The 14666-nt window shown below is 44.9% G+C and overlaps 1 protein-coding gene across 2 annotated transcripts; it reads right to left on the bottom strand.

Moving 5' to 3' along the window:
- Positions 1-4741: 4741 nt before the first annotated feature.
- Positions 4742-14611, bottom strand: CABP5 (calcium binding protein 5). 2 transcript variants are annotated; one of them, XM_060289312.1, is made up of 7 exons: positions 14510-14560; positions 13908-13910; positions 12403-12433; positions 11761-11904; positions 10694-10803; positions 7582-7729; positions 4742-5346 (listed from the first exon to the last, which is right to left on the bottom strand). In XM_060289312.1, the coding sequence occupies exons 1-7, from the start codon at positions 14558-14560 to the stop codon at positions 5321-5323; spliced, it is 513 nt and encodes a 170-aa protein (XP_060145295.1). In that variant the 3' UTR covers positions 4742-5320. The 2 variants fall into 2 exon arrangements, with proteins under 2 accessions (XP_060145295.1, XP_030729610.1); XM_030873750.2 differs by lacking the exon at positions 13908-13910 and having other exon boundaries at positions 14510-14611.
- Positions 14612-14666: the final 55 nt, after the last annotated feature.

Raw genomic sequence — 14666 nt, 5'->3', positions numbered from 1 at the left:
CAATGATCACATTCGATATTCCAGAGATTCCTAGTTTGGAGCCACTTGGCAAGCACTAGAGTCCATGAAACCCTGGATCTGTATAAAAAAGATGTGTGGGCTTCCCTGGTGGCGCAGTGGTTGAGAGTCCGCCTGCGGATGCAGGGGACACCGGTTCGTGCCCCGGTCCGGGAAGATCCCACATGCCGCGGAGCGGCTGGGCCCATGAGCCATGGCCGCTGAGCCTGCGTGTCCGAGCCTGTGCTCCGCAACGGGAGAGGCCACAACAGTGAGAGGCCCGCGTACCGCAAAAAAAAAAAAAAAAAAAAAAAAAGATGTGTAATTATCAGCATAGTGAGGATATGTATTGTAACAGACACACTCCAAATTATCAGCTGCTTAACGCAATAATGATTTATTTCTTGTTCCTACAAAGTCTAGTGAGTGTACAACCGGTCAGCAGGGATCCAAGCTCCTTCCGTCCCAGGGCTCCACCATCCCCTAGGGCATCAGAGTACCCTGTGGATTTCTTGCTTTTAGCTGATAGACAAGGATCAAGAGAGCCTGGAGGGTCTTGGACGAGAGTTTTTTGGCCAGAACTCACATGATCCTTAACTGCAAGGGAGTCTGGGAAATGTAGTTTAGCAGTGGGTTTGGGAGGAAAACAAAGCTGGTTTTCGTAAACACATAGCAGTCTCTATCTACCACAAGAGCATATGAGCATTTTCCTAGAAAGAAGGGTCGGGTTCTCAAAAGAACTGACAAGTCCCTAGAAGGTTAAGAACGCACAAGTTTATTCAGACAATGTACTTGAGTGTCAGCTTTTCTAGTTATTGTCTCATTTGGGTCCTGCCTTCCTGAGACCCTACCCCCGTTCCTGCGCTGAAACTTGGTATCCCCAAGTCCCCCGTGCACATACTTACAGACTCATTTATTCAATACACATTTACTGAGTGATTCCTCCATGCCAGGCTCTGTGCTACGGGCCAGAAACATAGCAATAAATAAAACTCATGCCCTCCACTCAGAGAGCTCACAGTGAATGGAAGTGATAGACACATAAACAGATAATATTATTTTAAAAATTGGTAAGTACATTTATAAAGATTGGAGCAGAGTATTATAAGGATGAGGAAGAGTATTCATCCGGGCTGAACCAAGTCTTAATGAATGAGTAGCAGGGAGGACAGTCATTGTGGAGAGGATGAAGGGCATGAGAAAAACTCTAAAGACAGAGAACTCTTTGTAAGGTCAAGAAAATGTTAATCTGGGAGTGAGAATAGAGAGGTCAGCAGGGCTTCGATTATGGAAGATTTTAACCCAGTTAAGAAGATTAGACCATCTGCTGGATTACTTTACAGATGGCTAATAGTATCTATTATGTGTTGATTTTTACTAACAACTCCCAAGGATAAACTTAATTCTATGTACAGGGGGTACTTGCCTGCCCTCCCTGCTACCACCAGCATCCCGTATACTCAGCAGTGTTCCTGGTTGAGGAAAATCACTGATGACGATGATAGCTAACTTTGGTTGAGTAGCAGTCATGCTCCAGATATCCTTCTAAGCACTTTCTAGATATTAACTGGTTTAAACTTTACCAAACAGTTCTGAGACCCAGAAGAGACCCAGAGGTGGAAGATTCAATGTTACTTAAGGATCCCTAATTGCATCAACCCATGGGTGAGTCTCAAAAATGGAGGTCTGCCGTTTCTACTCTCTCCAACCCATCTCTCATCCCTATCATGGCCTCTAATCAGGGTAAGGATCTGATCCAGAGCAACAATGGGGCTACTAGGTTATAGATCTTGAAGAGAGAGACCGTGTCTTGCCCCTCTGTATTAGTAACGGACTAACTGCTGTAACAAACAATTCCCAAACGTCAGTGGATTAACTCAATAGAGGTTCACGTTGAACTTGTCTAAACTTCAGCGTGGGTGTTCGGTGGGCCGCCTCTTTTGTTGTGATTCAGAGACACAGGATCCTTCCGTTTCGTGGCTCCACCATCCCCTAGGGCCTCAGCATTCTCGGCAGGGTCCTCTTTATCAGAGTCTCTCAACGTTGGCGCTGTTGACATTTGGGATGACTCTTTGCTCTGAACTCCTGTTTTGTGCATGGTAAGATGTTTAGCAATATCCCTGCCCTTTACCCAGTAGATATCAGTAGCACAGCTATCAGTTCCTCCCTCTACCTCTTGCAACAACCAAAACTGTCTCCAAACATTGTCTAATTGTCTAATATCCTCTGGGGGGGCTCATAATTGCCCCTTCTCCATTGGGAACCACTATTCTATACCCAGTTGGCAGACAGAGGAACAAAGGAGTATGGAGGGCTGCTTGGGACTTGTGTGTTTTATGAGCCAGGAAATGATAACATCATTTTCACCCACATTCTATGAATCATAATTTAGTCCATGGCCCCACCTGACTAAAAGAGAGGCTGAAAAATGGATTCTAGCTAATAGCTCAGAAAGAAAAGGATGCTGGGTTTGGGTAGTACATGGAAGCTTTGCCTCACCATCTTTGTAACATGAGCTAACACACATGCAGGAAGACAGGCGTGTACATACATGCACACATGTGTGTGCACATGTATGCGTGCACACAACCTATCAGAGTATCTTACACATAGTACTCCATCATTATATCTTTGAGGGAGGGAGGGAGGAAGGGGGAAACGCGGCAAGGGGAAGGCAAGGAGGGAAGCTGTAATCCTGAACTAGCAGATGAAAAGTCCAAGTCCTCCTTCTGGTTCTGCTCCAAAAAAAGGTATTAACTTTAAATCATTCCTTATCTCATATGGGTCTTCATTTCCTTCTCCACGAAATGAAGAATTTGGGCTAGAACCGCATTTCTTAAGATGTGTTTCAGGGACCATTAGTCTCTAGCACTATTGAGTAGTGGGGAAAAAAAAAAAAGAATATCTCAATATACTCTATACCATTCCTGTTAATACAATCCTCAATTGCATATGGACCCTTCTGACGAATCCCTCATTAAAAAAACTTGTTTAACTCTATTTCACATGGTGTTTCCCAAACTTATTTTATTCTGTCAGTTATTTCTTGAACATCTGCTATGAGTAAGTCACTATTCTAGGTTCTGAGGATACGTGGTGTAAAAGAACAAGCCCCTGTCCTCATACAGAAGAACAGAAAGGTCAAGAGTTGTGTTTCCTAAACTTCTAAGTGTCACCCCTCCATCCTTGCCACATCTGCATGCCACCAGAAATATTCTGTACCCAACATTTTTCTTCAAATGTGCTCACTTCAATACATTTATTTTATTTTATTTTTTCAATTTATTTATTTTTGGCTGTGTTGGGTCTTCGTTGCTGTGTGAGGGCTTTCTCTAGTTGTGGTGAGTGGGGGCTACTCTGTAGTCGTGGTGCGCGGGCTTCTCATTGTCGTGGCTTCTCTTATTGCGGCGCGTGGGCTCTAGGCGCATGGGCTTCGGTAGTTGTGGCACGTGGACTCAGTAGTTGTGGCTCATAGGCTCTAGAGCGCAGGCTCAGTAGCTGTGGTGCAAGGGCTTAGTTGCTCCGCGGCATGTGGGATCTTCCCGGACCGGGGCACGAACCCGTGTCCCCTGCATCGGCAGGCGGACTCTCAAACACTCCACCACCAGGGAAGCCCCGACATTTTTTTTAAATGCTGGAAAAGAGGTCCCCAGGGAATTCCGTGGCGGTCCAGTGGTTAGGACTCTGCGGTTCCACTGCAGGGGACATGGGTTCAATCCCTGGTCGGGGAAGTAAGATCCCACAATCCGCCTGGTGCGGCCATAAAAAAAAGAATTAAAAAAAAGTCCCCAAACATGCTTAAGACATATAAATGGGGGCAAAATTCTGCCAAAAGTACATATACAGACACAATCAGGGCCGAGAGATAGTTAATTCCATATCACTGTTTTGAACAAAGTAAAGAATGCAACCCCTGCTTTTTTTTTTTTTTTAATAAATTTATTTATTTTTGGCTGCATTGGGTCTTTGTTGCAGTGCGCAGGCTTCTCATTGCGGTGGCTTCTCTTGTTGCAGAGCACGGGCTCTAGGTGTGCGGGCTTCAGTAGTTGTGGCACGCGGGCTCAGTAGTTGTGGCTCGCGGGATCTAGAGCGCAGGTTCAGTAGTTGTGGCGCAAGGGCTCAGTTGCTGCGTGGCATGTGGGATCATCCGGACCAGGGCTCGAACCAGTGTCCCCTGCATTGGCAGGTGGATTCTTAACCACTGCGCCACCGGGGAAGCCCTGGTTCCACTTGTTTAAATTTAAATTAAAATTTTAGAAAAGGAGGCTATTGAACCAGGTGACCCATTCTCTACGTCTACTTAATGGACTTCAAAATTGAGAAAAACTCAGAGGAAGGTGTCAAATGAACTCTTTATTTGGAGGATCTTTGAGTTACTGAAGTGTCCTGCTAGCAGGCAGAAGTAAGGAGGAATATATCTTTCCAGTTTCCCAGCACAGATCAGGGTCAGGAGGTGAGGGATGGAATCTAAACAGAGGGAACCTCCCTGAGCAGCCCAGGGCAGAGCCACGCAGAGGCAGGGGGCTCCCAGGAATGGCTTTGCGGGACCGGCTGAGCCGAGGATTTGGAAGAACCCATCCTCTCTCTCTGCATGATGTCATTTCGAGGGGGATTAATTCCCTGGGGGATCAGCTTGCTCTAAACCTTGATAATCCAGATTTGTGATTTAATTCAGTGGCCTGAGTATCTGACACAAGGAGAAGGAAGTAGGAGGCTAGAGAGATAAAAACAGACTGTGCTTCCAAGAAAACAAGGAGGGGTGGGGGTGGGGTGGTAATCTCACTTGGATGCCTCTTTAATTAACCAGTTCCATGCCCAGTCTTATCAAGAACGCTGTTTCTAGCCTCATGATTGACATGCCTCCTTCTACTGAGAGAAAGAAACTGAGGAGATTTGAAGCAGTTGAAGCAAGAAGGGGGAATGGTAGACTCTGTGCTGAACTCTTTGAGTCTAACAGGGGAAAAGACGACTTTAACCCAGAGGAACTGCGGGAAGAGACTCTGGCAGGTTATAGGGATTTAGGATGACGTGAAGTCCAAAGATGTCATTAGTCTTTGGAATTTGGGGAGTGGCAACTAGACTGTTCTGTTCACATTTCCACACGCAGACTCTTCCGTCTTAAACCAGTTCCAGAGATGTAACTCCTACCCCATCTAACCCCTACGATAGCCAAAGCTATCGTTTCTAGTCTAACCTCAATCCATAGCGCTGCAATGCCAGTCTCCCACCCTCTCTCCTTTGAGGGCCCATGGGGATGTGGTCCTCCGCTAGGGCTTGATCCACGTTGACCAGGTGGAGAGTGACGTGGGATTCCAGAACCTCCTCAACGAGACATCATCTTCACAAACTCTGCAAAACCAAAATTTCTGGTGAGGCACCCCTTTGTTGGTTTTTTTTTTTTCTTCATTTGCTTTTTAAAATAATTTTTTTATTGGAGTAGAGTTGATTTACAATGTTGTGTTAGTTTCAGGTGTACAGCACAGTGATCCAGTTCTACATACAGATATATTCATTCTTTCTCAGATTGTTTTCCCTTTAGATTACTACAGAACACTGAGCAGAGCTCCCTGTGCTATGCAGTAGGTCCTTGTTGTTTATCTCTTTTATATAGAGTAGTGTGTGTGTATGTTAATCCCAAGCTCCTGATTTATCCCTCCCCCCTCAGTGAGGTACCTATTTGTAAGAGTACCTGCCATTATTTTTTCCAGCCTTTACTATGTGTCAGGAACCACTGGTGATCTTTGGGAAATTAATAACCTGACCCCTCTATGCCTTGATTTCTTCATCTACAAAATGGGAATCATAGGATTGCTATTTACCTTCTATGATTTTTAAGATGGTTAAACAACAGAATGCTTAGAAGACACAGTCGGTGTTCAATAAATTGTCATTATGAGTCTCTGATTTCAACTTTTCAACCGATCTTGGAGGGGTAAGTACTGTTTCACAGGTAAGCAAACTGAGGCTGGTGAGGTTGACCAACATGGCTGAGATCACGTGGATGGTGAATGGAGAACCCTGGAATGAACCCATGACTTTGCTAGGACTCAAAGTCAGGTGGACTTATTGGTCCCACCCAGGTCTCGAGGCCCCTCTGTCCTTCCCTTCCCTGTGACTGGCCTGAGGAACTATTTCCTGAAACCATTGTACCTCTCCCAGATCTTCATTGATGCCTACTCTGCACCTGAGCCTGGCTAGATCCAGCAGGCATCCAGCAAACATTTGCTACGTCGCAGCCATGCAACAAACGTCTACTAAGTTTCTATGCTGGGAATTTCACAGCAGAGATGGGTTAGAGAAACTCCCTCTGCCCCACAGAAATTCACAACCCAGGAGGCAAATGTAACTCAAGGTCTGCAGTCATAACTTCCTTTGGAGAGGAAGAGAAAAATCCCTGTAAGTCTTCACAGCTGGGACTACTACACCACATAAGGATGAAGGGAAGCATCTTAGCAGAGGTTGCACTGGCATGAACTCCTGAGAGATGGATAGGATTTGAAAATGCATCGATAACACGGGAAAGGTGTGGTAAGTGGAAGGAACATCAGGGAGAAAGGAACAGAAGTTGGAGAACACAGAGCAGTACCAAGTGTACACCAGAGCATAAAAATTCAGAGAGTGGTTGTAGAAGATAGAGGCTGGGTGGGTGGGTAACTGGGGCAGCATCATGGATGCACTTGAATATCAGACTAAGAATTTGAACCAGAGAATGTCACGATGGGAACTTGACGTGCCCTATTGATGTCTCCCACAAAAATGATCCCCCCCCATCCGCTCAAGACTCCAATATTTCTCATTTATCCAATCACTCAAAACACATGTGCTGAGCTCTCTGCTAGGAATTGGGGTATAATGATGAAAGATTTAGTCTGTGGCCTCAGAAGGAAACAGGCAATCAACGATTGGAAGCTATTGTGATGTCACGTGCCAGTATCACTGCAGAGGCGTGCGTGGGTGTTACCGGAGCACCGAGGGATCCTGAGCCTGGAAAGAAAGATGGGGCCCCAACCAGGGGCATAACTAAGACTTAGCCAGAGGAAAGAGGAAAGGGTTTTACAGACAGGACATGAGCAATGACAGCAAGGGGTCCTTAGTGCATGATTTCTTTTAGTTTTTCTCTAAAACTGGGGAGAAAGGTAGCATCTTTACTCCCATTTTGCGGATGTGAAAACTGACACTAAAAGAGAGGAAGCGACTAGGATAAGGACACATAGTTAGTAAGAGGTGATCCTGAATTTGAAACCCATGAATCTGACCCCAGCATCCCAGAGGCTAATCTCCTTCTGATGGGACATTTTTTTTCCTATGATAAAGGCATCCAGGGAACAAAGAAGGGATGGGAGAAGTGGAGTAGGAATGGGCTTCTGGACAGGGTGTTCCAAGGAGTGGCCAAGACAGAAACAAGGAGAGGTGAGAGGCACTGAGCTCTTGGAAATGACATGGGCAGAAAGGGATGAAACAAACACCTCCAAAATCTAACCCGCCTCCTCCAACCTCAAACTGGGGGAAGAGTGAGAAGGAATGGCCAACTTGCAAAAAAATCACACTGGGGAGATGGAGGTGGCTACCCCTATACAACATTACCTTCAAAGTCGACGGTGCCGTCTCCGTTAATGTCGGCTTCCTGGACAACCTCGGAGATCTCCTGGGGAGTGAGCTTGTCTCCCAGGAGCCTCTGCATGGCCTGCTGCAGCTCTCCCAGGGTGATCTCCCCGTCTCCATTGGCATCAAACTGAATTGGAGCACAGGGGATAATATTAGCAACAATAATAATAATAATAGCACTGTTTATTAATCACTTACTGTGAGTCAAGAACTCAGCTAAAGATAACCAACAAGGACCTACTGTATAGCACAGGGAACTATACTCAGTATCTTGTAATGACCTATAATGGAAGGGAATGAAAAAAAAAAGAATATGTACATTTATATATTAAAACAAGAATCTATACATTTATATATATATAAAACTGAATCACTTTACTGTATACCTGAAACTAACACGACATTGTAAATCATTGTAAATTTCACCGCTGTGGCCCTGGGTCCAATCCCGGTTGGGGAACTACAATCCCACAAGCCACGTGGTATGGCCAAAACAAACAAACAAAACTCAGCTGAGAGCTTTTGCACGTTATCCTCTAAAAGCTCCTTGAAGGCAGGTTCAAGGAGTCTCGTCCCTTGCTCCATGCTTAGCCCTCTCTATGCTGCACACCTTTAACTAATCCACTAGAAAGTCTTAGAACATAAGTTCTATGTCCAAACGTATCTGGGAGCCAACTGCCCTTCTCCAGCTACATCGATGCTAACTAACCTGGTTCAAACCACGATCACCTTGTGCCTGATTATGGCGACAGCCTCCTACTTGGTCTTCCAGCTCCCACTGTGGTCCTACATAATCTGTCCTCCACACGTTGGGACTTGGCATTCGTGTTCATTTAAAACACCAATCAGATCTTGTCCCTCCCTGGCTTAAAGTCCTCCGGTGGCTTCCTATCCCACTCAGAAGAAACTCCTGACACCGCTCCGTGACTCGCAAACTGCTATGGGATGGGGTCCTGCCTTTAGCAACTCCTGTTTATTTCATGCTACTCTCTCTGGCTCATGCCTCTCCAAGTACTCCGGGCTTCTTGCTCTTCCTCAGACATGCCTTCCTGCCTTTCAGTGTTTGTACCTGCTGCTTTCTAATCCTGGGGTGTGATTTCCCCTAGAGCAGTGCATTGCCCGAAGGAAATACAATGTGAACCTCATGGGTAATTAAAATTTTTCTAACAGCCTCCTACCGCCACATACACAAATTTTAAGGGAACAAGTGAAATTAATTTTTTATAATTGATTTTACTTCATCTATCTAATATATCATTAAAAAAATTTTAAATGTAAGCAATTTAAAAATTGATTTAACCATGTAATCAATTTAAAAATTATTAATGAACTATGTTACATTCTTTTTTTTTCTGAGATCAAACCATTTTATTTACCCAGCGTCCTTCTCCTGGCTGGGATCTCTCCAGCTTCACAGTCACTGAAAAGCTGTTATATTCTTTTTATGTGTACTGGATTTCATAAGACTTAGTATAATACCATGCTAAGGACTTACTTAGTATGTCCTTAGCATGGTTAGTTAACACACCTACCCTCCAAAGATACTTAAACTAAGCTACTAAATCTTAATCCAGCGTGTATTTTATACTCACAGCACGTCTCAATTCAGACACTAAATGTTATCAGAAATAACAGAATATAACAGAAATAACATCAGGAACCTGCATGTAGGTTTCATGAAGTATATAGTTGAAAAGGTAGATCTGCATACCCAAGTTGTTCCAAATGAAAGTTTTCCGATAATTGCATTGAGTATTCATTTTTAGATTCAAATGAATTGAAATTATATTCAATTGAATACAAATGGAAATTAATTTAATTGAAACTAATCAAAATTAAATACAATTATGTGTATACAATGGAATATTACTCAGCCATAAAAACGAATGAAATAATGCCATTTGCAGCAACATGGATAGACCTAGAGATTATCATACTAAGTGAAGTAAGTCAGAAAGAGAAAGACAAATATCATATGATATCACTTATATGTGGAATCTAAAATACGACACAAATGAACATATCTATGAAACAAAAACAGACTCGAAGACACAGAGAACAGACTTGTGGTTGCCAAGGGGGAGGGGGTGGGGGAGGGAAGGATTGGGAGTTTGGGATTAGCAGGTGCAAACTGTTATATAAAGGATGGATAAACAAGGTCCTACTGTATAGCACGGGGAACAATATTCAATATTCTGTGATAAACCATAATGGAAAAGAATAGGAAAAGGAATGTCTATATATGTATAACTGAATCATTGTGCTGTACAGCAGAAATTAACACAACATTGTAAATCAACTATACTTCAATAAAATTTTTAAAAATTAAATACAATTAAAAATTCAGTTCCTCAGTCACACAAGCCACATTTCAGGCCAGCGGCTACCACCGTGGACAGAGCATTTTCATGATCACAGGAAGTTCTATTGGACGATGTAGCTTTAGATCTTTACATGAAGCTGAGACAGAAAACCACACAGCTAGTAGGTAGAGATCTTCCTGGGATTTGGACCCATGTTTGCCTGACTCTAGGGTGTCCCCTTCCCAACACTATACTCTTCTTTATTTTTGCCTCACGTAGTTGAAAGCTCTCTGAGAGAGAAGAGCATTTTATCAAGGAATCTAAGTGAATTTCAGCAAGCCCCTTACCCTCCCTGGATCTCATCTTTTTAAAGCATCCCTACAACAAGTAGTTTCAACCAGACGATGTCTTGCAGCTTCTTTCTGGGATCTCAAATTCTTGGATTCCCTCTTCCTATCACAGGCATGAGGATTAGAGGTTCTAGCGTGTGTTTTGTAGATTGCAGGATCTTGGATAAGGTACGCAATTTCCATGAGCCTCAGTTTCCTCATATGTAGTATTGGGATACATGACTACTTACTCCTAATGTTACTTGTGAGGACAAAATTAGATGAAATAGGTAGAGGATCTTGTCCATTGCAGGTGCTTGAAATATGTTATTTTCCTTCCCTATAAATCCCACCATAGTTAGAAAAAATAACTGGTTTTGGTGGGTTCTGTCCATGGTTAACGGCTAATCATAGACCTCTTGGGTCTCCCTCAACCACCTCCAACATTATGAAACTTACTTCCTTGAAAGCATCTCGCATCTCCTGGACACCAATCATCCCAGCTGTTTCTGCAAGCAATTTGGGGGCCATCAGCTCCACAAAATCGTCAAAATCTACACGGCCACCCACTGAGGACAGAAGAGGCAGGTCTAGTGAGATTCCATACACCCCCAACCCTCCATTACTTCACTTTGCCCTTCAACTCTGTTCAAGAAATAGATCTGCTCTGATCGCTCTGCCTTCTAAGAGCTTCCTTTCTTAGCCAACTCATGCCCTCTTGTCCCTCTCATCTGAACAGGAGTGGATGGGGTGCCGTAGGGTGGAAGTAACTGACTGTTGGTGTAACCTTGAGAAAATCTCTTAATTGGTTCAGATGTAGGTTCCCTCATCTGCAGATCTGGAGAAGGGAGAGTATGAATTAAATGAGCACTAAATCCCTTCCAGATATGAATACTATCACCTCCTTGAATTTAGCATTGTTTACTCAGTAACATGCCCAGAAGCAAACCCCGTAGCAATTTTATCCCAGCTTCCGTGACAAAATCAGCTTGCCTCCATCTAAAAACCCATCTTTTCTGTAACATTATTCACCAACATTAGGCTCCAACTCCAAGTTTGTTTCCAGCATCAAATACAGCTCCAATGTTGCCCTCCACTGACGAATCTTAGTGGTGATAGTAATAACTTACATTTAATAAGCATTTACTAGAGGCTAAGCCTTTACCTGTATTAACATCTTTATCCCTTCCTTTCTACAATCCCACAAGGTAAGGAGTGATATCATCTTCACTGGGTGGATGGGGAAACTGAGACTCAAGAGTGGGGGCTAACTCCACTTCTTATATGACTACAGTTAGTTAATAACAGAACTGGGACTTGAACCCAAATCTATCCCTAAAAGTCACGCTTTTAACCACTTCAAATGTTGCCTCCCTAAGTAGAGTCTGAACTGTTTCCTTCCAGACTTCTAGCCCCTCTTCCCTCCTCCCTATCTCCAACTCTACTCTCAACCTCCATATATCCTTCCCAATTCCACCCTTAGCCCTCCCCTAAACCCAGTCATTCCTCCCACCCCCTGGCCTCACAGTTCATGCGGATTTGCTGGCCCAGTTCAATCAGTTCCATCTCCGTGGGCATGTAACCCATTGTCCTCATGAGATTCCCCAAATCCTTACAAGAGATGAACCCATCTCGGTCCTTGTCAAACTCAAGAAATGCTTCCCGGAGCTCTGAAAGTTAAGAGAGAAGAACTTTGGGGAAGTTGAAACAGTCACTGGGGAAGAGTAGCATCGCTTGAAACTATCAATGAGGCACTGACTAAAGACTCCTCAAAAAAGAATACATTATAAAAATTTTTAAAAGGAGTGATGTATGAAATGTGTTAGCAAAAAGAATAGTTCCTGAGACCACTAAACGACAGCAGTGAAGTCCTTCACATTTTTGGGTGAAGTTATGGGAAACTTTGAAACTACCAAGAGAAAAAAACAACAAGTTTGGACTCACCCTAAAACTCAGGCATCATTTGTGGGTCTCTGAGACACTTGGGCATGGGGATGGTTTCTAAACACTTGGGGAAGTACTTAAACTGCCACAAAATCACAGTTGAGTGGGAAGAGTGTGATGTAAAATTTTCATGTCAAGGGGTTTATATTGAAATGCACAAAGGAACAGAGAGCAGGTAAGTGGGTGGATGGCAAAGTGGGGGCATTTAGGGGAGAGAGCTTTACCTTCAATCTCATCTGGTCCCAGTGGTCTTTCCTAGAAAGGAATGCAGGGGGCAGGGGATTTGGAGAGAGAATCAGGGATCCACATTCACTTCTTGAAACACATCTCATCCTCATCCTTTCCTGTTTCTCTTCCCTTCTTGCTCCCGTCTACCCTTCTCACCTTCTTTCTCCCATCTCCTGACTCCCATTCCACGGCTATTTCTTCCTCCTGTTTTTCCTCACCCCTTCTCATTTCCTCTCTCCCATCCTTGAATCTTGGTCTCTCTCCTCCTGCCTTTCCCAAATAGACATCCATCCTGCTGTGCCGAAATGGGTCCTGGAGGCCACGGAATCCAATCCCCTTCTTCTCCAGATGAAGAAAGCCAGACTTAGAATCACAGCTCACATATTCAGTTTGCTGACTGTGCCAGGCTTCCACAATCATTTCATTTAAACTTCTTTGAGGTAGAGCCAAATATCATGCCCATCTTATTTAAGAGGAAGTCGAGGGACAGAGAGATTAAGGAAACTGCCTGAGGTCACACAGCTCATAAGTGGCAGATCCCCTCCCAAAGCGGGGAGATGTTAAATCATTCCTTTGAGGTCATGCAGAAATTCAGGTGCGTTGAGAGCTGGGATTTGAATGCAGGTCTACTGGCTGCCAGGTCAGAATTCTTTCTACTATACCCCACTGGCTGTTTTTCCACCTGCCTCCATGGTTAGAATCCCTTGGCTGCGGGAGCTGTGTTCAGTGGCACCCAGGCAGGGTGATCACTGTCAGCATGACCAATTCCTAAAACCTTTCCTGTTGCCACCACCCACTGGACATAACTGAAGGGTCAGGCTTGGGTACCTGGCACACCACCTGGAAAATTCCATCAACCCCTGGCCTCTGTCACCCCCTTTTCTCCCTTTATCCTTGGAGATTTCCCCCCAGCTTCTCTTTCTTACTATCCCCTTCTCCCCAAATCTCTCTTAATCTTTCTCTCTCTCTCATGATCTTAAAAACTAACAATTAAAATCATGCCCGTTGGGGCTTCCCTGGTGGCGCAGTGGTTGGGAGTCCGCCTGCCGATGCAGGGGACGCGGGTTCGTGCCCCGGTCCGGGAGGATCCCACATGCCGCGGAGCGGCTGGGCCCGTGAGCCATGGCCGCTGAGCCTGCGCATCTGGAGCCTGTGCTCCGCAAAGGGAGAGGCCAAAACAGTGAGAGCCCTGCGTACCGCATAAAAAAAAAAAAAAAAAAAAAAAAATCATGCCCGTTGGAATCCAACAGACATGACTCTGCCACTTACTAATTGTATAAGCTTAAAGCAAGGGACTTCATGACTCAGAGCCTTAGTATTCAGTCTGTAAAATAGGGATGAAAGTATTATGAACCTCATGAGTCATTCTGAGGATTAAGTGACATCAGGAATGCAAAGCCCTTTGCACAAGTCTGAGCTCACAGCGATGACTTAGTAAGTGGCATCTGGGCTTCCCTGGTGGCGCAGTGGTTGAGAATCTGCCTGCTAATGCAGGGGACACGGGCTCGAGCCCTGGTCTGGGAGGATCCCACATGCCGCGGAGCAACTAGGTCCGTGAGCCACAACTACCGAGCCTGCGTGTCTGGAGCCTGTGCTCCGCAACAAGAGAGGCCACCATAGTGAGGAGGCCCGCGCGCCACGATGAAGAGTGGCCCCCGCTTGCCACAACTAGAGAAAGCCCTCACACGGAAACGAAGACCCAACACAGCCAAAAATAAATAAATTAATTAATAAACTCCTACCCCCTTCTTTTAAAAAAAAAAAAAAGTGGCATCTATTGTTATCAGCACCTCCAGCATCATCACCACCTTCATCACTATGGGAGTCAAAGAAAAGAATGATAATGATCATCAACAATGACATCATCCTAGTTCCCCTTTCCTTTTTCTTTTTCTTCTCCTTCATCTTCCACCTTTTGGTCCTGACTTCTGACTTCACCCTCACCCATCTTACTGACCCACGTGTCCCCATGATGCTCCCTGGAATTCTTCTACCTTCTCAGTTCATGCTCTCCCCCCCTGCTCCCCTATTGTCCCTTCTCTTCCCCGCATCCCAGCTCCCTTTGCCCTGCCCACCATCCTCTCTCACTGTCCCCTGACTCACCCGCTGTTTCTCAGCGATGCCTTTTCTTAAGAAGATGCAGGCGGGGCCCATGGGAAACTGCATGGAGGGGGCAGGGCAGAGCTCACCAGGCGCCAATCTCAAGACAGCTCCCCCCCTTCCTGTCCCCCGTGGCGGCTCAGCCTCCTTTCCTTCTCTA

Source organism: Globicephala melas, chromosome 19 (assembly GCF_963455315.2).
Source record: "Globicephala melas chromosome 19, mGloMel1.2, whole genome shotgun sequence".
Taxonomy (NCBI): domain Eukaryota; kingdom Metazoa; phylum Chordata; class Mammalia; order Artiodactyla; family Delphinidae; genus Globicephala; species Globicephala melas.
The sequence above is the reverse complement of the archived record's forward strand: the minus strand, read 5'-3'. Positions and strand labels throughout refer to the sequence as shown.